Here is a 22525-nt window from a genome sequence, read left to right as displayed (position 1 = left end):
CTTCCATTACTATTCACCTGTAGTCTCACCTGACTGCATACATCAAACTGGCTTTAAAACCCCTCTTTTCCGGAGAGCTGGCCGGCTTTATTCAACCCAGCTCTGATAGAATTTGCAGGCTGTCAGGAGACTTGAGCAGGAAAGTCAAACACCAATCCGGCAAACAGGAACACATTTAGGATTTTCCCCAGGCATATGCACACTGATTGGATCTTTTGGTGTGCAGTAAGTCCTGCATGCAGATCACACACACAGACACTCACACACACACGCATATGCACCAAAGATGAAGAAACTCACTAAAAAATATAAACCAGACTTTTTCTTTCTGTATTCATTCTTTCAAATTCCTAAACCTCCAGCACTTTCTTCTAGCATTCTAACCCAAGATGAGATAATGAAACTTTCACAGGTTTCACTGGTTTTTGTTTTTTCACTGTGATCTATTCATGATCCTGGCATGGTTTTGTTAGACAGTTTCTAATGCTTTAGTATAATTCAACAAGTTGTACTTTCAAGGTGACCTTTATAGGGACACACAAAAAGCTGACACAAGCCGCCAGGAGTACACCACAAAGTCTGAGCTCAACAGGATTATTTGTGAAAATTGAAACATATTTTGGTGCAAATGTGACTGTTTAGGTTTGAAGAGAGTCTGTGAAAGAAGCTTGATCAGGAGTCGTCTGGAGGACAAGCCAGAGCAGGAACTAACCACTGACACAATTACAGGCAGTACTGAGTTTCTCACTTCACTACAGGGACTTTATCTTCTTTTGTTAACAGCAGGGAAATTCAAACACCCATTCATGCTTCCATCAGTCTATCCAGCTGACTTCCTTTTGATTTCTTCTCCTCCGTTTCCCACTCCTCTCTTCTTGTACTGCGTCCATTTTTCTGCCCTTGATCTCTCCCAATCTGTTTCTCCCTTCACATTTATTTTCTCCCTCTTGCTCCATTCATCTCAAACTTACTCCCATCCATCAACTCTGTTGGTTGGTTCATGGTAGTGTGACATTAGCAGATCAAACCCACCCATCCTCCACCTTCGCCCCAGAAGTAGAAATTACACTGTCTTCTCTGTCTTCTGCCTGAACAGATCTATCTGGAGAGTGTTTGTGGTGCCACCACACCAAACAAAGAGGCATCTGAAGATCACTGAAGCACTCAGCAGCAACTTGTGTTTAGCTGTGTGCAGTTGTGCTGCCACATGCTGTCTTGAAATCTTCCATAAGTCTGTAAACACTTGTCACCAACTGGTCCATGAAATGTGAAGAGAAGGGAGCGCACATAAAAGTTACACTAAAAACAAACAATTTATTACAACTAAAGGTAACACAAGGTTATCCATGAAATGGATGGATGAGTGGCATGTGTGCTGTGGAGGTGTTGTCGGTGCAAAAGATTACAAAGTGGATCAGCAGTCTGAACTTTTACAATCTGGCAGGCCCAGGTGAACTACACCAGCTCCTATGTCGTCGACCAGTTGCCTGCTGACTGGCCAGAACAACCTCAGAGAGAGAGCGTCAGGGTCATGTCATTGCTCCAGATATTCCATGTACAAACAGCTTTCAATTAAAAAACAATTACCTTACATTCTTTTATGTGTCGTTTAGTGAGTGGACCATGACATTAAAACCATCCGTTAGGTGCTTCAAATGGGCCACCTATGCAAAATTACAGAAACTCCTCATAATACAGTTTGCCTTAGATTCCAGTGTCCACCAAGATTCCAGACAATCTAACGTTATAATCATTAAACGCACAAGCATGCACAGTTACAAAGGCACACGTACAGTACACATACTCACATGCTCGCTCGCATTCATTTCCATAACAGCAGCATAATTACTGACTAGTTTAATTACTCACAGTAATTAGCCAGAGGCAGGAGCTACCAACGATGCTCTTCTCTCTCACCTCTCTCCTTCTGTCTGGATCTTTCGCTCTCTGCGTCTCAAGTGCTTTCTAGCAGTGTGTATGTCAACCAGCACAGCAGTGTTGTCTATAGAGCTGCACACTCCCACATTCTTGTATTAGAACCAGAGACAGGTGTGACTTAAGACAGCTTGAAGAGTTTATTCCCATGATAAAGTGACCCTTTGAACCTCGTATCTAACCCATTTTAAATCCCTTAAAGCCCCGCAGCCGTGATTTCTTTGTTTTCCGAATCCTCACCCACACACTGTTTTGGGAATTTTGTTTCAAACCCTCATCAATGTGAGCAAACCCGTTTCCTCCCTGTCTGTTCAGTCAGCTAATTGAATTTGCAGCTGACTTTTAATTAACAGCAGGCCTGATTTGCATAAAGTCGGATCATTTGCATGTGGTGGGCAGCCCCTCCCCCCCTACATGTCTGAGTGCCTGGCACAGAGCCAAGAGCAGGGGTGGAAACTGACATTGGAGAGAGAGGAATAAGGAGGGAGGAAGGTACGGATGGAGGAGGAGGAGGAGGAGGAGAAGGTGAGGTGTCGGCCAACAAAGGAGAAGAGAAACAGCAGATGGGGGAAGGAGGAGACAAATGGGGGCAAACAACAACTCATGCCATGAGACGGGGGAGTAAATGAGGTAGACGTGCACATACACAGTCACACATACGCACATACACAAAAAACAAATGTGTGCACAACATGATCACCCACACACGAGGCATCACACTGGCACAAGCATCTCCACAGAATTTGCAATCAAGTTAGCTAATTGGTAAATCAAAGGAAAAAAAAACAACAACGCAATGCATGCTAAATAGTTATACTCATCTTACAAACAGGTGTTAATTGGTAGCACATCAGCTCTATGCAGATGAGCTGGTGGACTAAATAACAAGAAGCGAAATGCACCACATTTGTCGACCAGCACCTCACACAGAGGGACTTATGTGGAGCATGTGCACTGATATTTACTGTCTCAAAAAGTTTACTTACAAAAGCCGAAAAAAACAAAACTAAGCTTCCAGTTAAAAATTAGATATCTGACATGACAACTCACTTGCAAGCACCCCCCACACAAAATTACTGATACCCTACTGTAACCACCTCTTGCATATTCATGCAGTAACACATTAACCAGGATGAGCATTCGTCAAAATGCCTCCTGCCCAGAGGGCTCGCTCTGCTCTGATAGGTCCCATCCATCACTCTGTGCCAGGTCTGACCAATGAGCATACCCATATCTATTAATGCCCATCCCATAATCCCTTGCAGAGTGGTGTCTGTCCACTGTGTGTGTGTGTGTGTGTGTGTAGTTGACACATGCTGCATTCAAGCAGACACATCACTGCAATCTGCAAAATATAAACATCTAAAATACAACTACAACCCTACATGTGCACACAGATAGTCAACAAACACTGTGCTAACCAACACAGTCCCTCAGTTTCAGTTGTATCCAGAAAGAACACAACTCATTAATGAATGTCATTAAGGCAGGCGGGGAAGCGCTGGGTGGCTGCCAACAGGACGACTGCTGGGTGGTGTGCAGGGAATGGGCGCGCCACGGCCAGCATGAGTAGAGATGCAGCTGCTTCTTGTTCCCGGGGGGTGGGGAGATGGGGTGTAGAGAACTGGAGAAAAGGAGTATGAGAATGTGCGTGTGTGTGTGTGTGTGGCCTCAACTTATGAGTTGAGAATACTGAGTTTGCTCAAGGGTCAGGGTCATGAGAGTTGCAGGCGCGTGCCATCTGAATACTGCGTAAGACGGGGCATGGCAGATGCCATTTTGAGGAGCGATGCAGCGAGACGCCATTTTGAAGAGCTCTGCATGGGAATAATGGAAAGTCATAAAAAAACAAAACAAAAAAAAAAAACAAAAAAGCAAACTCCTGCACATTACGCAAATATTGAAACTATAGTTAAATTTTGATTGATTAGATTGATGACTTATCAGGTCACACAAACTTACTACCAGGATTTGACCTCAGGTCAGCAGCTTTTGCAAACAAAGCAAACATAAAATCACTCAGTCAGTACTGTATGTTTCCAACACACATGGACTGGATTTATCAGAAGCCCTGTTCACACCTGGTACATGGTTGACATCTCTCTGTGTGTCAAATGTAACAGGTGTGAATGCACCAGAGACGAATTGAGGACGCATTTAAACCCAATCGCTTAGACCGCATTCTGAGGTGGTCTGGGCTGCATATGGCCGTTCTTTTAGTAATAGAAATTTGGTGTGCCTGAACTACGTCCAGGAATGGACCCGGTCTGTATTGTTTTGATTTCTTCGTCTTCTTTTACTTTCTGACAGACAGGGTACGGATGCAGTTGTGCGTCTGGTTAGTTAAAGGTAACAACGCATTTGGTCTTTGCAAACTGAAATGATGTTTGTGTTCATTTGCTTACAGATCCAATCACTGACGTCTGCGCATCCTCACACTGAATCGAGGCCTCGAGTGGAGCTCAGGACTCGTCTTCACCCATCTCTCTTACTGAGGAAGAAAACACGCACTCATGCATTCAAGTAATTAGTGCTAATCAGCCATTCACTGACCTAGCAGACAGTCATATTGATTTCAGAGGCTAATCAAGGAAAATCTTAATGACATGGCAGTTAAAGTGCCCCACTATCTGAATTACAGCAGTGATTAAATGCTATGGGGGGAAGTATGCATACCGTCGGAGGATATGAGCTGATGAATTCAAACAGTATATACACAGTAGTTCTAAATAAAAATGTTCAGCATTAAAGAAAACTGAATTATGAAAAATCAAAGAAAGTAAATATTTACAACTTTAATCTTTATTTCTTTAAAATAAGATAAAGGAAATTTTGTTATAATCAATAATACAAGTACAAAAAAAATGTATCAGAACACAGAAGAATATACAGGACAGAGCATGACAGTGACAGCTTAGGGAATTATATATGGTTCAAACAGACAAAGATCCTTGGTATATTATGGAAAATAGAAGAAGAAGTGGGCCGGTCCATGGAAGACAAGATTTTTTTTTTCCTTGGGTAAGCAAGGGAAAAGGACTGAAAACTGTCCACTGTAAATGTAGTTCACTTGGCATCAAAAAAACCTGCTATCTTTCCAGTTTCAGCCAACGTGAGCAAACATTCTCCAATAAATAAGGCACTATGATGGGCCCAAAGGCAGGAAAAGTATGTGTGTTTGTGAGCGTGTTTTATCTGAATAAGTGGACCACAACCGATACCAGATGTTCACATTTTATCTCGTGCATAAATACTTTTTCATCTTAAATCACTCTTAAGATAGTTCTATTAATAAACAATGACATTTATTACTGGGAATTTAAAAAGACGTCAAGGACCTGACATCCATACCTAACATGACACAAACACAAACAGTTAAAGCAAAAAACACAGCTTGTGACAAAAAAAAAGATAAACTCAAACATATGATGTGCTATTTGATAACCTTTTGTTGTTTAACTATTCGGAGAGAGCTGAATGACTGTATGTGTGTCACATGTTGGCAAAGTGCTGCCCAGCCCCTCTGCAACATGCTTTGTCAATGACAGACGATGAAGTGGTCAAGTGCAATAATGAATATCATAACTTCCGGCATATGTTGATGCAGCTGCGATACAGCTGTGTGCATAAGGACAGAAAACTGTTCTTCTGTTACGGCATGAATTCTTATAAGCACTGCTGAAAAATATCAAACATGAAAAAAAAGTAAAAGTGGACAAGATTAACATGTTACTGATGAAGGCAATTCTGACTGAAACATATTGTGTGTCAGTCCGTTCTGTTTGGCAGATGCTGAAATTTTGGCACCACAAGTAAAAACCACCAAGGTTAACTGTAAGATCTGGAAATGGGTAAAATCAAGCTGCAGCACATTACGAACAATCAAACTTCTCCTTCGCTCTCTTTGTCAGCGATAGTGAGAGGATAGTGTTTGTTAACGAGGCAATAAACTGACATGAACTGTTCAATAAGCCGCCAAAAATATAAGTGAAAATAAAAGTCCCTCTGGCAGGCTTTTAAGTTTCTATCCCACCTGTGAGATGGGGGCTGGAGTGGAAGGCTGGAGTGGTGAGAAGGCTGTCAATGAAGGTCAGAGTCTCATAGCAACTGAAATACACTCAGCTGAGGTCAACTGCGGCGGGGCAGGTGGCATTTACATCTCATGAGCAGCAAGATGATGTTCTGGGATACCGTTGGCATGAGCCACCACTGTGTTGTTCTCGTTGAGGCGCCTCACGCGGTACATTTCATAGTGGATGCTGCTGGTGATGTCCTTAATGTTCTGCATATGGGTCCTGAAAGAAACACACATGCATATATAGACACATAAGGAATCAGTAGAAGAGATGGATCAAACTTCACACTTAACAATGATATTTAAAATCACTCAAAAATGTGTTTCCTTATTGTTTCTTCACTTGGATTTTTGAGCCTCACTTTGCAAAATGATACATGTGCAGAGTGTGACGCATAAAAATTGTCTTCACATTCATCTGCTGAAGGAGGAAATCTTAAATCAAGTTTATGATGAGCAGCAGGAATCTGTAACAGCTAGTCTGGAAACTGGTCGTTGTACATTCTGCAGCTTACAAAATTGTGACATGGAAAGTTGGACACCTCCAGTGCACATGGACTCAGAATGAACTTTACAGTGAATTAGGAAACGTCTTGTGTCCAGCAATTAAATTTTGAAAAATTTGAAACAAAAACATTTTTGTGGAAAATCAACTGGATGAAAATGATTATTCAAAGCATTTATCAAGTATTTTTATATGTTTAAAACATGTCTACAGTGGATCTTTAAACACACACTGACACAGCGACACAACGCTGCATTTAAAACAGACATACTGGCATGCAGACTCACCTGATGAGGAGATCCCTCAAATAGGCAAACTCACAGTGGGCTATGTTCTCGACTAACAGAGAGCGAGAGAGAGAAGTTACGAGTCATCAGAAATGATCAAAAGTGAGTTGAAACAGGCAGCAGTAGATTCAATGGGCCAAAAAAAGGACGAAGTTCCGCAAACAGCCCACTAGGTGGAGTCAGTGATCTCAGTGTGTTACCCTCTACAGACACAGATGCTGTACGTCAACCCTCAGATGCCCTCGCCTGCTGCATTTCTCTGCTGCTAACTTCATCTACTTAGAGTCCTCCTGAAGAGATAAGACTATCTGCTGAAAAAATTCCTGCCAGACACGCGTCTGTGTGTGTGTCTGCACAGCGCACTCTGGAGGAAATGAAACTTCCTTTATGAGATACTTGATAGAGGGGTAGTAGTGCCGCCCGTCTGGAGTGGATAACATAATTAAATATTGAAAGACAAATCCTGTAGTAAAAATGGATGTTATCAAAGCACACACCTCTGGCTTACTGATACACTGAATAAGTATAACTCAGTAACTCTCCAAAACACACATACAACTATTCATATATTAATGTTAATGTTTTGTAAGTAGTTGAAACAAAAATAAACAAAAAAAAAAAAAAAAAAACAGCAATGTGACACAGGACACCTGTCTGAACACTGAATGAAGTATTGTTTTATTGACTGAGGTCTCAGTCAACAAAGACTCAGTGAGGTCTGTATCTATCTTTTGCCATCTAAAAAAACAAAAGAAAAAAAACAGGTGGGAACAGGCTGAAATGGGAAGAAAGAATAAGAACAGAGCTGTACCTTCAATGGTTCCCCACTTGGTCTTCCTCCCCAGGAGCCTCCTGCCATTGACCTGGTACTCCTGGTCACTTCCCACCACAGCAAATGGGATCATCTCCTGCTCAGAGGTCAAAGATCAACAGACAGTGGAGTCAGATATCATTCAAGTTAAGTGGACATAAAAATGGCACTGAATAGATGTAGGATGACGGTGCTCTGTGGACAGACATGTCTGAGCATAAATAAAGGATGACTGAGTCACAATTACTGTCATGGAGGTTATATATCCATTAGGGTCAGTCTCCTCACCCTGATCTTCTCGTTTATCATTCTGTCCTCTGCGTCCTCGTCAAATTCCTTCTGAGGGTACACGTCAATCCCGTTGGCTCGGAGCTCTTCCCTGATCTGGTGAGAGCGTGTTCAAACACACACAGAGAACAAATCTTTAACCAACAACTGTTTTGAAAGGATACAAAGCAAGGCCTTTAATTGCTGGGGTAATTAGGCAGACATGTTTGATGCAGTCTTAAGAGGAATCAAACAAATGTTCCTAAAACTGTACAATGTACAGATTAAGATGGTATTAACACTAATCTGTCTTCTAATTGACTCCAAAAGTTTGTGTTTAGTTGTTAATCGCCCTCTGTATACAAACAAACCAGAAAACCTGACAAGACGGATGCCCATTCATAAACCAGTGCACATACCAAGTCTGCCATTCACCTCTACAAACAAACACACACATACACACAAACCAAGGGGAGTTTAGCCTCCTCACTGCTAATGAGAGGAGGGGAAATCCTGAGATCCTTGAAGACGATGCCAACAAAAACATACAAATGAAAGGCTGCAGCCTTATTAACTGTGTAGAGGAAGTGCAGAAAGTAAAGGATGAAGGTAGGAGAGAAAGGGAGAGATGCTCTTGAGCTGTAATGTAGCCATGTTTTATGACTGTCTAAACAGCGAGGGGAGAGTACAAGGAAGAGCCACTAAAGAAAACCATGGGGACTTAAACCTATCTCTGGTTACTGCACCACAAACATGAAAAAATTCAAGTGTGGAGAGAAAAAAAAAAGAGGATGTTTCTGGATTATATATGTGGCTGTAATGGGGGGCGGGAGAAAACTCCATTAAAAGAACACAAAATTAAAAAAAAAAAAAGAATAAAGCAAAAGACAGATGTTACCTTCTTTTTGAAGAAGTCCCTCTCCTCCAGGGTGAGTGTATCCGCCTTGGCAATGACTGGGACAATGTTGACCACTTTACTGAGACGTCTCATGAATTCTACATCAAGAGGCCGCAGACTGAGAGAGATGGGGAAAGCAGACAGCAGATGTAGAAATGTGAATGTGAAATTGTAACACTAAACTCTTCCACCAGGGGGCAGATGTTCCTCACAATTCTCCCAAACTGAAGAACTACTGTAACATATTTACAGTTCCAACTGTTCACCATCCATCCATGACCTAATCGTGCTATACAGTGTGTGAGAGCAGCTCCTTGACGAGACTAAAAAGAGTTGTGGTCGGTTCGAGGAGCTCGGGCCTTTCCTGCAGTTTGATGAAAGCATCTGCATGTGGTTAGAGCAGCGGATTCTGGCCTGGCTAACAACACTTCGACAAAGAAAGGTCACTGTCAACAAGCAGCCTTGCGCATGCCTCGGGTAAGAGCACGTTCAGAAAGACAAAAGTGCAAATTGATTGCATGCACCCAGACACCCACACAGACTCTCTGTCTCTCTTGTCCTTCCTGTCTCTCTCCCATTAGGCTTTTTAAGGAAAACCCTGAGCAGCTGCTGGCCCGGCCATGTGACATCTGCAGTGTTGGATCAACATTAATCGCTGCTGATGGGGCACAGAGACAGGGGGGGCCATTTCACACCAGCCCCCTGCCTGAGTAAAGACAGGCCACGACACAAAAATTAATAGAGGTGCAGCACTTGAATGGTGTTTAATGCTCTACTGTGTGTCTTTGTGTGTGTGCTCGAACAAGGCGGACAGCTGCTTTCAACATTTTCCCAAGACCTGCCGTTGCTCTCGACTAGAGTTGCGCAAATGCAAAAGCTATAAAATGCACGGTGAATCTATCACTTCGTGGACACACAAGACTGTGTGCACCATCCCCCTAATTTCTTCTGCTAGTATACCCCCAGCCCCATGAGATCTGAACAGTGTGGGGCTGAACCAGCAGAGTGTAGAGAGGGAGGGCAGTTTATGCAGTTCAATCAGAGACAGATGTGTGTGTCTGTGAGAGATCCAGGGAGAGAGACTTGGGACACTGTGCTGCTTCGGGGCCTGGCAAGAGTAGCCCATCTTTCCAGTGCGTGTGTGTATGACTATGAGTGTGAGAGTGCGTGTGTGCGCATGGCGGACTGCTGTTCTGGGAAATGTTGCATCTTGCTGAGCGGAAATGTGTGGGGACATGTGTGTGTTCAATACAAGGGAATAAGGAAGCAGAGAGATGTTCCCCACTGCTTCACACTGAAAAGTTTCACGGCAAACCAAAGGAAATCTGTATCAATATATGTTGTGTGTATACATGCAAAACACACTGTAACAAGTAACATATTGAAGATCCAGTTCATGTAATTTTATTGTACTAACATATAAGTGAAAGTAAGGTCACATCAATCCTCCTTATTTTAAATAAGGAGGATTGATCTGACACATAAAGTCACCATTTTGGGAACTGTATGGCTCTGTAGTGTCCTGCACATAACCCCCATAACAAGGAAAACTCATTTTTACACTTTGGTTTTTGTACACCAAAGAAATTTCAAATTTACAGCTGTTTCTCCGGTTCCAATCTTCATGCAGCATTTTAATCTAACTCTCAGCAAAAAAGCGAGTACGTTTATTTCCCAAAATGCTGAATCTTTCCTTTAAGTGGTCAACATCTTGTGTTCTTTCTCATCTAAGAGCAACAGAGGGCAGCACTGATATCATTTTAGTGTTGTTGTGTTGGAGGATGATAAGGAAGAAGGGAGAATTACTGTTCCAGCTGTTTTAGCTCTATGTCTGTTTTTTTTTTCAACTTAAGAGCACTTGTTTGTGCCGACGTGTCTATATTTAACCACATCTGTACTTGTTCTTACCAGTGTCCGGTCGGGGGGATGAAGTATATGCAGCAGTGAACTCTGGAGTCTGGGATCCTTTTCTTCCTGTTGATGTTGATCTCCTCCTGCAGGTACGCCTCGTATTGGTCGTTAATGAACTTCATGATGGGCTGCCAGCTAGACCACAGCAGGGATTGATTGAAGGAATGATGAGGGAGGAAGAGATGGGGAGATAAAAGAGGAAATGAGGTAGCAACATTGAGGTAGAAAAGGAAGAGTAGGGGCAGATGGGTAGTAAAAGGAAGAAGGAGGGACTCGGAGAGTGAGACAAAGATAAGAGGATGATAAGGATGTAAAGCAATATAGAACAGGAACAGGAAAAGTAAGATAACAGGAGCAGCAGGGAGAAAGGGTGGGGGCACTTGGTTAGACACAATTCGAATTTCTCAATTCATATACTTAACGCAGCGATGGCAGAACGTACCAGTTCTCATTGTTGATCTGGTCTCCGAATCCTGGCGTGTCAATGACTGTCAGCTTCATCCTCACTCCCTTCTCCTCAATGTCTGCACACAAACAAAAACAAGCACAAAGTCAGCACACAGTTCATCATGCTGCCAAAAACAGCCTGTGCACTTTGTACACAAATACTAACAGGATTTTGCAACTGTGCCACCGATTTCTGGATGGATAATCTGTGATACGACAAAATAGCTGACATCATTAAAATTGTTGGTTTTGTTAGGTTAAGAACACATTCCAAGATAGTTTGAGCACTAATGGCGGTTTGTAATGAAAGAAAATTAGACTTAAAGAAGGGGAGGAAGAAAAGTAGAGTGAAAGAAGTATAAGATGAATGTTGGGAGTGACCAGATGAGCACTATTAAACATTTTACTATGGCTGACAGATGACACAGTCTGTGACAGTGGGGAAAAGTGCAAATACACAAGGGAAGAGAAGAAAAACACAGTGACAGAGATGGGTATATTTTGGCTGACAGTCCTAGACACAGACAAAAAGAAAAACAGACAAAAAGGAGGGACAGAGAGAAGAATCGAGGGACTCGAGAGTGCCATACCATGACTGATAGACTTGATTTCGATTGTTTTGGGGATCTTCTCCTGGCCTGTAGCCAGCACTGACTTGCGGCTGACTTTAGACTTGAACAGCGTGTTCATCAGAGTAGACTTTCCCAGGCCACTCTGTCCTGTAAGCAAAAACACAGTCAGAGGGGCAAACACACACACACACACACACACACACACACACACCTTAAGATTAAAAATAAGGAAAAAAAGCACTCTTCCACAGGGGCTGCTTGCACTGTAGGTAACAGTCTACACAACGGTTATTTTCCATGACAGTTTAAAACTCTTGACGACTCCGCGCTGTCGGTTGTTGGGCTGAAGCAGTGACAAGCTGCAGGTGTCTGTCTGCACAAACACTGCCAGCAAATCCATCAATATGCATGACCACAACCCAAACACACCCTGAAAAAGACAGACTGCATCCAAGGTAAACCAAATGCATATGTTGATGCTTCAGTACAAGACTCCTGTAATAAGAATAACAAGAAGGATTTAAAAATAAGACACAGAATACAACAATAAAACAAAGAACATACAAAAATAAAGCCCATAACTATCTAAATATGAGAAGTTTTATTTTCCTCTTTTATTTGTATCATTTACAGGTACTTTTCAACTAGATGATCACATGAATGGTTGCTGTCTGTCTAAATGGTGGATGCCATGCTATAACGTCCACAGGTTAACAAAGAAGATTTTGGAGGAGCCCACTGGGCAGCATGCTTCAGGTAAAGTTAGCATTAAGAACTTTATCGATTAATGGAGACGCACACTCAAACACAGTCGCATTTACACGCAGCCAGCAGCGATTTACATGCAAACATGGACCTATACAGCAAATACTGACATCAGGCAACAGCTGCAGACTTTATTGGATAAAATTCAAACTTCGGCTGGAAGTTTAAGAAGTGATCATCACTACATGCAAAATTTGGATTTTATCTATGATACAGCTTAAGCAGCACTCTACAGCGTCCTCCCTCTCTGTAACAGCTGTATTTCCCCAAAGTGCCTTGGTCCAACATTCTTTCACAAACTACCATCACAACAGTGACGTGGTGCCAAAATCCCACGTCTGCCTAATGTATAAGGCCATAGTAGTACAGATTTTGTTTAAAACTGTGACAAGACTATATTAACAACGCAGAAAAACTGCTGAACAGTCAGGTTCACCCATGTCTTTGCAATCAGACATGCATTTTATCCTCTTCCGACTTTAGCACCAAGTCTGTCCAGTAAAAAAGGAAAAAGACACTCTACTCTACTTGGTCTTTTGATTTCACTGTTTGGGCTCATGCAACTACACCAAATTAAATAAAGCATTAAATCACTCTTAAACATACAGATACCAACCCAATAATCCAATCTTAAAAAGCATCATTCTTTGGTGCACTGCTCCCCTTCTATTATAAGTGGAATATAATTTCACCTGAATGCAAAAACCACATGGAGACTGACTGTGCTCAGTTTTGTTTACCAGTGCCTCCACAACTTTGCACAGTTTAGTCTCAACCCTCAGGCTGCTTCTTAAGCAAGCTTTTTTATTTGAGGATGAAACACAGACCAACCGGCGCGACATCATCCAGAGGAGACATACAGTAGGGAGTTGGTGTGGGTTTTATGGTGGCCTGTCTACTATGAAGCTGTGCGTGTGTGTAATTAGCTTCTGTTTTAAAAGGTGTCTGATCACAGTGATGAGTTTTAAGTCCTACTGTGTGTGGCTGCCTATTAAAATAAGTCTGAGGCCTCATTTTATGACAAAACTTGATTAGAGAGAAAACAATATCACACCTGAACGACAGGACATATTAAACAGTTGGCGGAGGCACACTTTATGTGTAGACGTCACAGGTGGATACTGCATGTAAAATATAGACAGCACTTGATGGCAAGGCTCAGAGAATGAGAAAGTGAAAGAAATCATCTTCATGATTAAAAATCTTAACCCAGTGAGGTCAGGTTTTGAGGACAATCCCCTAAAACAGGCAGCCCTACCTTTAGGTCATATTTTATTAGTCCTCAAGGAGAAATCTGTCCTCTCTATTTGAGCAATACTAAATATTTAGGAGCAGCAACCATCCATAACCCAGCAACCAGGGACCAACTTCAGCCCTGAGGCAGTGCTTTAGTCAAGGGCAATGACAGGAATATTCCTAATACCAAACAAGCATGTCTTTTGGTTTGTGTAAGGGGTGAGTGCAAAGACATCTGAACCCAGAACTTTCTTGCTGTGAAGCAGCTGGACTATCTAACAAACTCAGCATGTTTACATTCATTTGAGTGACCGTCTAACTCCTAGAAACCAGGTCATGCAGGTAACCATAGAGTAATCAGATTTCTCTCTTACCCCAGCCTTATTTTGAGAGTGTGGTTTACTCATTGTAACTGTATTAATAATAAAAGATGATGCTTCCTGACTTTTTTTTATTTATATATATTTTTTGGTGTGTGTCAGAACAGACTGACATTGCAGTGAGAAGATAAACAGCCAGAGCATAGCCCTTCTTCACAGAGGAGAAGTTTTTGAATTTACCAAGTAATTCCAAACCAAATAAGCCCGTGTTCGGAGGAATCTTAGTGTACTTACTATACTTTCTCTGTTTGAAACCTTTGTCATGCACATGAGAACATGTTAAAACCCAATTAGAGAAACAATTTCTTGGCCAAGAAATCAGTGTTCTCCATGAGAAATCTACCTGGGGAAATGAGGTTTCCTTAATTCCCTAACCCAAATACGGAGTTGAGGTTTCTCTTTTGCTTCAGCTTACTGAAGAAAACCAAAAAGTTACACACCCAGTTACTTTACTGCAAGTAAATGCACAGGCTCAAACTGAGTCTGGGCAATATAACTGAAACTTTAGCGAGTGCTCTACTTACCCACAACCATAATGTTCAGCTCAAAACCCTGCTTCATGGCCTTCCTCCGCATCTGTTCCAGGATGGCGTCGATACCCACATAACTGAAGTCCACCACGGGGCCACCGGCCTTCTCCCCATACAGGCCACCCACTGCTGGGGACACCATAGCATCAGGCACCACCGCCTCAGACATGGCACTGCCGCTGTAGCTGGAAATCACCTCTGGCCCTGATTTGACAGAGAAAGAGAAAGAGAGAGAGAAGGTTTGAGGGAAGCTGCTGAGGCGTAACGTGGAGTGTTTAAGAGTATTACGGGAATGGGAGTGGAGAGAAGTGACAGATAAATTGCTGATCTGCAACGACGAGAATGTGAAAATCAAGTACTGTAAGTAAGACGAGGAAGTGGACGAGAGAAGTGCATACCTGAGCATGGTATTAGAAAACATACACACTGCAAGAAGACGTCCAAGAACCTAAGTTCCTAAGAAATTACGATTCAAACAACTTACAGTAAATTATCAAGCAGCTCAAAAATCTTCTTGAACCATGAAAATCACAACATACATAAAAAAAAAAAACCCTTTGGAAACTGCTAATCTTCATGATTTGGATGTACCTGCTGGAGGACTGGAAACAAGTTGTTTTACCTTGCTTTATAATCAAACACCAAACGCACCTTGTAAAAACACTCTCTGGCTTTCAAACAGAAGTCTGGTCTCACGCCAACACAGACTCTCAACTCAACAGAAAACTCTTCGAAAATATACTCTGTAGTATTAAAGTACTTTGCACTTGGAAGGAGGTTCTGTCTGTAGTTTGCTTTGCCAATGATTAGCTTAATGTCCTTCTGTGGAATGCCCATGGATGCGTGTCCAATTGTAAGCTAAATATTCGTCTTAGAACAATACTGAACTTGCTAATATGTTCACTAAGGTCTGTGCATGCAGAAAGCAGCTGTAACAATGTGTTGACTCAGAGTAGGTAAAGAATTTATAGTGTTTATGTCTGTGTCCAGCAGTTCAAGTAGCTGATACCCCTCACAAGGCCTCCCTTTCCCTCGCTCTCCACAGTGCAGTGTTACTGTCTTGTTAATGTGAGTGTGGAAAAGAAAGAGACGACTGAGGCTGAAACCTGATCCACTCACCCAGCTACCCCAGCTCACATATCCACACATATTAACACACACAGAACATGCACAAGTTTGTGCATTGAAACACAGTAGTCGCCATGGCCTCGTACACACTTGACACTTTCCTCTCTGATCACATAACTGAACTGCAGACACACACGTGTACATGTACATGTAAACACGAACATGCATATATACCGTCAGCCCTGACTGGCTGCCAAGAATTTAACAGCTATTGGATTCCAGCTCAGGCACAAATCTTCACTCCGAAACACTTGTCCTGCCACAAGGAGAAGAAGTCCAGACAACTAGCTAGTTTGCTTGTACCACTTGGAGGATTTAATCAGCAGGGAATGGCACCACTGCTGGTAAGAGCTCCACACACTTCGCACCAGCACTGCATTGATTAATGGAAGAAATTCTGAGAAGAATAACACTGCTGTGGAAATCCAACACTAGTTCATATTCAGCCTTGAGTCTTACTTTTATAATGTGCTCCATTGTGTGTATGTGTGTGTGTGTGTGCGCGCGCGCATGTGTCAGAGAGACCCACCTATGGAAGCAGCTCTCCTGGCCTCCTTCACCACTTCCCCATCCTGTTCCAGCAGTCAGTCAGCAACTTACTGCAACTCGCTGCCCTCCACCTCTCCCCTGCACCTCCCACATTCCCATACCTCTGCTCGTCTTTTTCTCTCAGCCTCACCCTTTCCTCCCTCCACATACTGATTCTCTCCTGTCACCAGTTTCCCCTCTTCACTCCATCTCTAAGTTTTCCATTGTCTTGCCTGTTTAACTCCCCTCTGATTTTCTCTGACATTACTCCTTTGTCTCCTTCCTCATTTGTACTGCTCTCATCTGGCTTTTCTCTTAAAAATCATATTGACTCTCCCTCCTTATGATTACCTGTATCGCGCCTCACACAGCCCTTGTTCCTTTATCCTAGGCTTGGCGCTATTCACATCAATCCTTCAATCTCTGCTTCTGTGACAGTTACGTGCTGTAAACAGAGATGTTGGCCAGGGGCTAGCACACCTTTGACAGGCAAGGCTGCAACAACGGTGCTTTATCTAAGGCAAGGCATCAAAGCGAACAGTGAATGAGGTTAACAGACACTTGAGATACAGTATAACCCTCTCACCTCAAATATCAACCAGTGGCAGCTACACCTGCAAAATACTAAACACTTCTTGTCTTTTAAAATGATAGATTATCTGATCAAACTAGTCACAATGTCAGAGACATCTGACAAGAGTTGAAACAATAACTTGATTAATAAATTGGCTGATTGACAGAAAATGTATCTGCAACTATTTTGATCATCTATTACTCGTTAATCACCCTAATCAGTGATAAAATACAGGATGAAGCGTGCTCCTGAGAATTTTGTCTGTCATGAAAGTTTTGAAAGCTTTATGTGTACAAACCACTGCGGCACCTGTGTTTGATATGAGATCTTGTCCTTAAATAAAAGCCTCATTTCCTTCTTTGAGAACAGGCTACTGAGAACAATGCTGCCCACATCTACTGTAATAACAAGCTGTCTGCTCTGTTTAACAAATAGTAAACACACACTAATCCCCTAGTGTGGGTGGAAAAAATACTAAAGCCACCAAAAGACAGGGTGAATGGGAGACAGACAGAAAGAGCAGTAGAGCTGTCTGTGTATCCTGCATCTCAACTAGCTGGTTTCCCAGACAGAAGCAGCAAGACTCTTCAGAGCATTGTTAACTGTCATTCATGAAAACACACCGGCCATTTGCCCAAGTCAAAGTAGTGTCAAACACTGTAAACTACTTGGCAAACACACAAACACAAAATCTTGGACCACTACTGTGGGAAACCCAGCTCTACCCAACAATGAAAATAAATCACTTTCTTTACAGGTAGTAAATGTTTCAGCCCTGTATCATCAATTTCAGTAAACTCCAACTCCACAGTGTAGTGATGTTGATATAAGAATGTCAAGCTGTGAGCGAAGCAAACTGTGTCAATTCCATTGTTTTGAGAGGGAATAAAACCAGACTGATGGAGGACTCAGGAATTGGGACAATTGTAAAACATCTGGATAAACTGACCATTTATCAGACAGGGGAATTCAGTCCCCTCAGTTCTTCCATGATATCCTGCCAAGCAGGTGTTTACTGACCGGCTGGAGTGTGACCCTATAAATGTTAAAAAGACATTTGACCTCCACATGAAAAATGTCTGGACCTGGTGGCTTACCAGCTGGTGGACATTACCCCAACCCTACCAAAAAAAAAAAAAAATTAACAGGTTCATGCCAGGTCAAATAGGGATGTAACAGATCACATTCAGTAAGAATGAGAACATCAGGTGTCTGAATATGTTTGGTGGATGCTCTCATGCCACATGATGGAGTTTTGTAAGCACTTTACAAGCGTCTCTCAGCTGCAAGTCAGCACTGTAGACAATTTCTCATGCATCAAAAATGTCCACCGTGCATCATCGACATAAGAGTTAACAATCCTTCAGCTCTGCTTTCTGCAAGGTTTTCCCCTGTATCAGGTCCAGTTATGGGATGGCATGGATAATATGTTTCCTTTGAGTCTGTAAGAGAGCAAAATTAATTTTAGAATTTGGAAAGCATAGAATGACTCACTGGACTTGCTGTGATCCTGTTTTCAATTACAGGCACTAAAGAATTATTTTTTTTCCTGCTCCCAGCAGTATCAGATTACTTTGCTTTTTTGTAAATATGCCAACAGTCTCCTATACCACAAAACATTTTGGAGGGGAGAAAAGTTGAGAAAGCAGGGAAAGCAGGGAGGAAAAAGAAGTGTGAACAAAAGAAAAGATGTAGTCACAAAGAAGTGGAGGAAGGCAGGAGTGTGAGATAAATACGAGAAGCAAAAAGGAAGAAGACCACTGAGGGGGGGGGTAGAAAAGATAAGGTCAGGAAAAGGAGGACAGAGGAAGGAGTGTAGAATGGAGGAGGAGGGGAGGAAAAAAAAAACTTTGTGGAGAGTGGAGTTTGTGATTTATTTCACTTTTGGGCCTGGGGCATTCCTCACTAACTACACACAGGCCTCCAAACGGAGATGTAAATAAGGTTGAAACCAGTTAAACATGTCCCTGTTTGTTGCATGGTCTTTTCAAAAGGCACCGAAACTGCCAAGACCTATGAAGAACGCTGTGACTGTGTCGTCTATGTTTAGTGGAGATGTGGTCAGAACCGCCGAACCATGCCTCAGCTGCCCAGGGTGTTGATCTTGACAGCGTGGCGAGCAGGTCAGAGGTCATGTTCCCAGTTTAGGTTGGAAAAGAGCTGTGCTGAGGTTAGTCCCCTTATGACAAACCAGTGGTTTGACCCTCTGTACAAACTGACTTGAATCACAAGAGAGGAATCCAGAGAAAGAAAGGCCTGGAAACTTGGACCGAAAGAAGTGTGTTTGTTATATGGAAGAGTGATTCACTCACTGAGGCCTTAAAAAACTGATTCTACAAATAATTTCCCTTTATTTAGACACTTTTAAGCCTGTGTAATACACTACATACACTGCCAAGTTTTTTTCTCCTATTTAGATTTTCTTCATTTTGCTTCTTATTACAGACTCATATCAGTACAGTACACAGCATTTTTCATTTACAGTCAAAGTGACACTGCTCTGACTTACTACTAACATGCAGGACAACAACAGACATCAACTAAAAGTTTTCTATATCTAAACAGGTACTGCAATGTGATATACACTGGTCACGGGTACACATGTACAATCTAATGAAATCTAAAGCAATCCAATCATTTTGAAAATTAAGAATCTAAGTGGGAGCATAACTAATATCCATGACCATACACAATCCCTCCAAGTGGGGAAGCTGGCTTAAACTCATGTATTTCAATCCATTTCACTGCTTGTCTGGAACTCCATGTCAAACACACATTAGTGGACTAATCCACTAAATGGGCCGTTTGCATCTTTGCTCTGGTCTAAAATCTCTTTATGGGCCCTCTTTAAAAAACATCTGTCTCTTTTTTGTCCTTTATTTACATTCCCAGACAGGACAAAGGAGCTTTGCAGTCGAGTCTTGTCTTAACGTGGCTACATTTATTTTGATGGTGACCCAGATGCTTCTTCAGAATTGTGTAGGCTGATGCAAAGAGTGGTACAAGCACAACTGAGAAATAATAAAGTGAATGCGGCTGTTAAATTACTTTGAACTGGGGTTCCAAGCAGCCCTCCAGCACAGAATCAATTATATACCCCCGACCACACAGGTTTGTGACAGACCCAGGGGAGGGAGGGACATACACGCGGACATACACGCACACATGCACGCACGCGCACACACACACACACTTTTTCCCACTCTTTGACAGTGAATCCCTTAATAAAAGGGGGAAATTAGAGTGGTGGCAGTGCAAACATGGCCTGTTGTGTTATTAAAGTCAGAGTGTTTTTGCAGCAAGGCCCAGTTCCCAGAGTCCTCATCATTCAGCTCTCTGGAGAAATGTGCCCTTTGACCCCTGCAGGGTCCAACTCGCTCGCTGTGTCACCTGGCATTGGACAGTGTGTGTGTGTGTGCATCTGTTTGTCACATAAGTGAATGCTTTCTTCAATTCATTAAATGTGTGTTTTATGTATTGAGTATTCTATACAGTATTTTGTATGCATGTGTGTTAAAGCATGTATGATAACGACACTTCACCTTTCCCAAGCTACAAACGAGCACTGCTGAATCTCTAACAATCTTTCTACAATCCTGGTAGTTTGAGTGTACAAGACCCATGTCAGTGCAAGTAGCTTCAGCAGCTAGTGTTACTTTGCAGACAGTTGAGAAATGTTTGTAAATTGCAGTAATGACAGTAGAAGCCCACAGGTTGGTCTAGACTGCCAGAGGAATGTGTTCAGTCTCCATACTGCGGTGGTGCACAAGAGAGCTGTTGTCTTTCTAGGCTCTTCAACTGCCTCTAACAACGTGCAGCTCACACAAAAAACGTCTTTGAACTTTGTCAAAGTACGTTTTGCAAGGTTTAATCCATATATTATGAAGAAAGAGCCATTAACCTTATGGACTAACTGACCAATCCAAGCCTCATTTATTTAATTTCAAGCTGAACATCTACAATTAAGGAAAGCAATTCGACCACAGTAACATTCCTCACATTAGTGTGCAATTGACTCAATTTTAAGCTTTACAAAACGATATTCTAGCCCAAAGCAACTGCTAAACATTAACCCTTAAGAGTGTTGACACAAGCTAAATGAATCAGGAAGCTGCCCATTTTCTAAGGCTCATTGCAAAGATGCTGAATAATAATTTAGCTAGCTATTATCTGCTAGCAGCTCAGTGACAGGAGTTGTTAAGGTCATTAGCCGGGTTGCTGAAGCTATCCAGTGTTGTTCTTTCACTGACAGTGGCTGACGGTGAGCGTGGGTCCATGGGACCAGGGGGCTCAGGAATCTGACCTCTGTCTTCACACATACCTTAAAACAAGATTTTCACATGTATATAGACTTATAGCTGTTTCATAAACAAAAACAAAAAAAACCTTTCTTTCAGTGTTGAGATGGGAGATAAGCCTGAGGTATCCATAATAAAATGTTTCACTGTAAGTGCGAAGGTGCACAAATACATCTCCATGCCAACAACATAACCAGGAGTCCTTAGGTTCTTTGACACACTCCACAATCTCTGTGTGTGTGTGTCTGTGTGATACAAAGCCTGTCATGCTGGTCCTCTCCAGGCCTCACGAGCAATATTTATGGACTGTGACTGACCCACATACAAAGCTCAAGAGTACAATAGCAGAGAGCACCTCAAACGAACCTCACTACTGACTACGATAATTCTCTAGGTCCCAGTATCGGTCTGACATGAACTGATGGACTGTGTTATTTTGTTTTTCTTTCTTTTTGTTTTTTTCTTTTTATTTTCAGTTCTTATTTTCTACCATTTGTCCACATGAAATGCAGGTTAAATGTAAGAGTCCAATATTATGGTCTCCTCATCACTGATATTGGCACTTGACCTTTGAAATCTAATAAAAGTTATTTTTCAAACAAGAACTTATTATGCCTCCCTTTTTACAACCCTCTTTTATAAGCAACACAAAATTAATGAGCACATGCACATCCCCACAATACTTGAGAATGTACAGCAAGTCCAGGTACAGAGAAGAAACCTTATCAATTTTACATTACAGAGATCCAGTTACATTCATGAAATATTTTGTCTTTCACAGTTCTGATTCTGAATTCCACAGTAGATACATAATCTTACTGGACTGGACTTAGTGGCTGACTCACAACATGCACAGACACAAAGACACACAAGATACAGAAGGTAACGATGACCTTTTCAGCGTCCCATCAAACACTGGTGAAAGGCCACTGTCTGTTCTCGCTTGGCATTACACAGGGGCCACAACAGAGCTCCTTTCAGCAGCTCTCTGTGTGTAAAAGTGTGTGTGTGTGTGCTGGTGAGGCAAACCAGAGGCTGGTGACTCTCTGAAAAGGTGAAGGGTGGTTGCTGTTTTCCATCGGTTTGATATTGTCAGAGAGCCATGCCTTGTATTCCCCAGGTCAGCCCTAGACAACAAAGCCTGAGTGATACAATGCTCAGGCTTAGCTTTGTTCCAGCTGCTGCCACATCGCCAGTTAACCAAGAATTCACACAACTGCATTCTCACCGCTTAAACACAGGCAGAAAGACCAATCAGAAAAGCAGAGTTCAAAAAATAAAGTTTAAAGAGAAACTTCAGCTGAACAGAGTCAACAGAACAAAAAAAAACAATACCCTTTGATTTTGGTCAAAATCTGATACCTAGTGTTTCCCACTG

At 42.2% G+C, this 22525-nt stretch overlaps 1 protein-coding gene across 5 annotated transcripts in view; it reads right to left on the bottom strand.

The window, feature by feature from the left end:
* Window positions 1–4719: 4719 nt before the first annotated feature.
* LOC121197892 (septin-9-like) overlaps window positions 4720–22525 on the bottom strand; it is a 65116-nt gene continuing 47310 nt past the window's right edge. For all 5 annotated transcript variants that reach the window (XM_041061643.1, XM_041061646.1, XM_041061647.1 and 2 more), the window contains 9 exons: window positions 14614–14823; window positions 11727–11855; window positions 11132–11213; window positions 10687–10824; window positions 8779–8896; window positions 7902–7997; window positions 7614–7710; window positions 6803–6854; window positions 4720–6230 (listed from right to left, as the gene is read on the bottom strand). In XM_041061643.1, coding sequence (XP_040917577.1) covers window positions 6089–6230; window positions 6803–6854; window positions 7614–7710; window positions 7902–7997; window positions 8779–8896; window positions 10687–10824; window positions 11132–11213; window positions 11727–11855; window positions 14614–14823 — 1064 coding nt within the window. In that variant the 3' untranslated portion in view covers window positions 4720–6088. The remainder of the gene's footprint in view (window positions 6231–6802; window positions 6855–7613; window positions 7711–7901; window positions 7998–8778; window positions 8897–10686; window positions 10825–11131; window positions 11214–11726; window positions 11856–14613; window positions 14824–22525) is intronic.

Source organism: Toxotes jaculatrix, chromosome 18 (genome assembly GCF_017976425.1).
Source record: "Toxotes jaculatrix isolate fToxJac2 chromosome 18, fToxJac2.pri, whole genome shotgun sequence".
In the NCBI taxonomy this organism is placed as follows: Eukaryota; Metazoa; Chordata; class Actinopteri; family Toxotidae; genus Toxotes; species Toxotes jaculatrix.
This window is presented reverse-complemented; position numbering and strand designations above follow the sequence as displayed.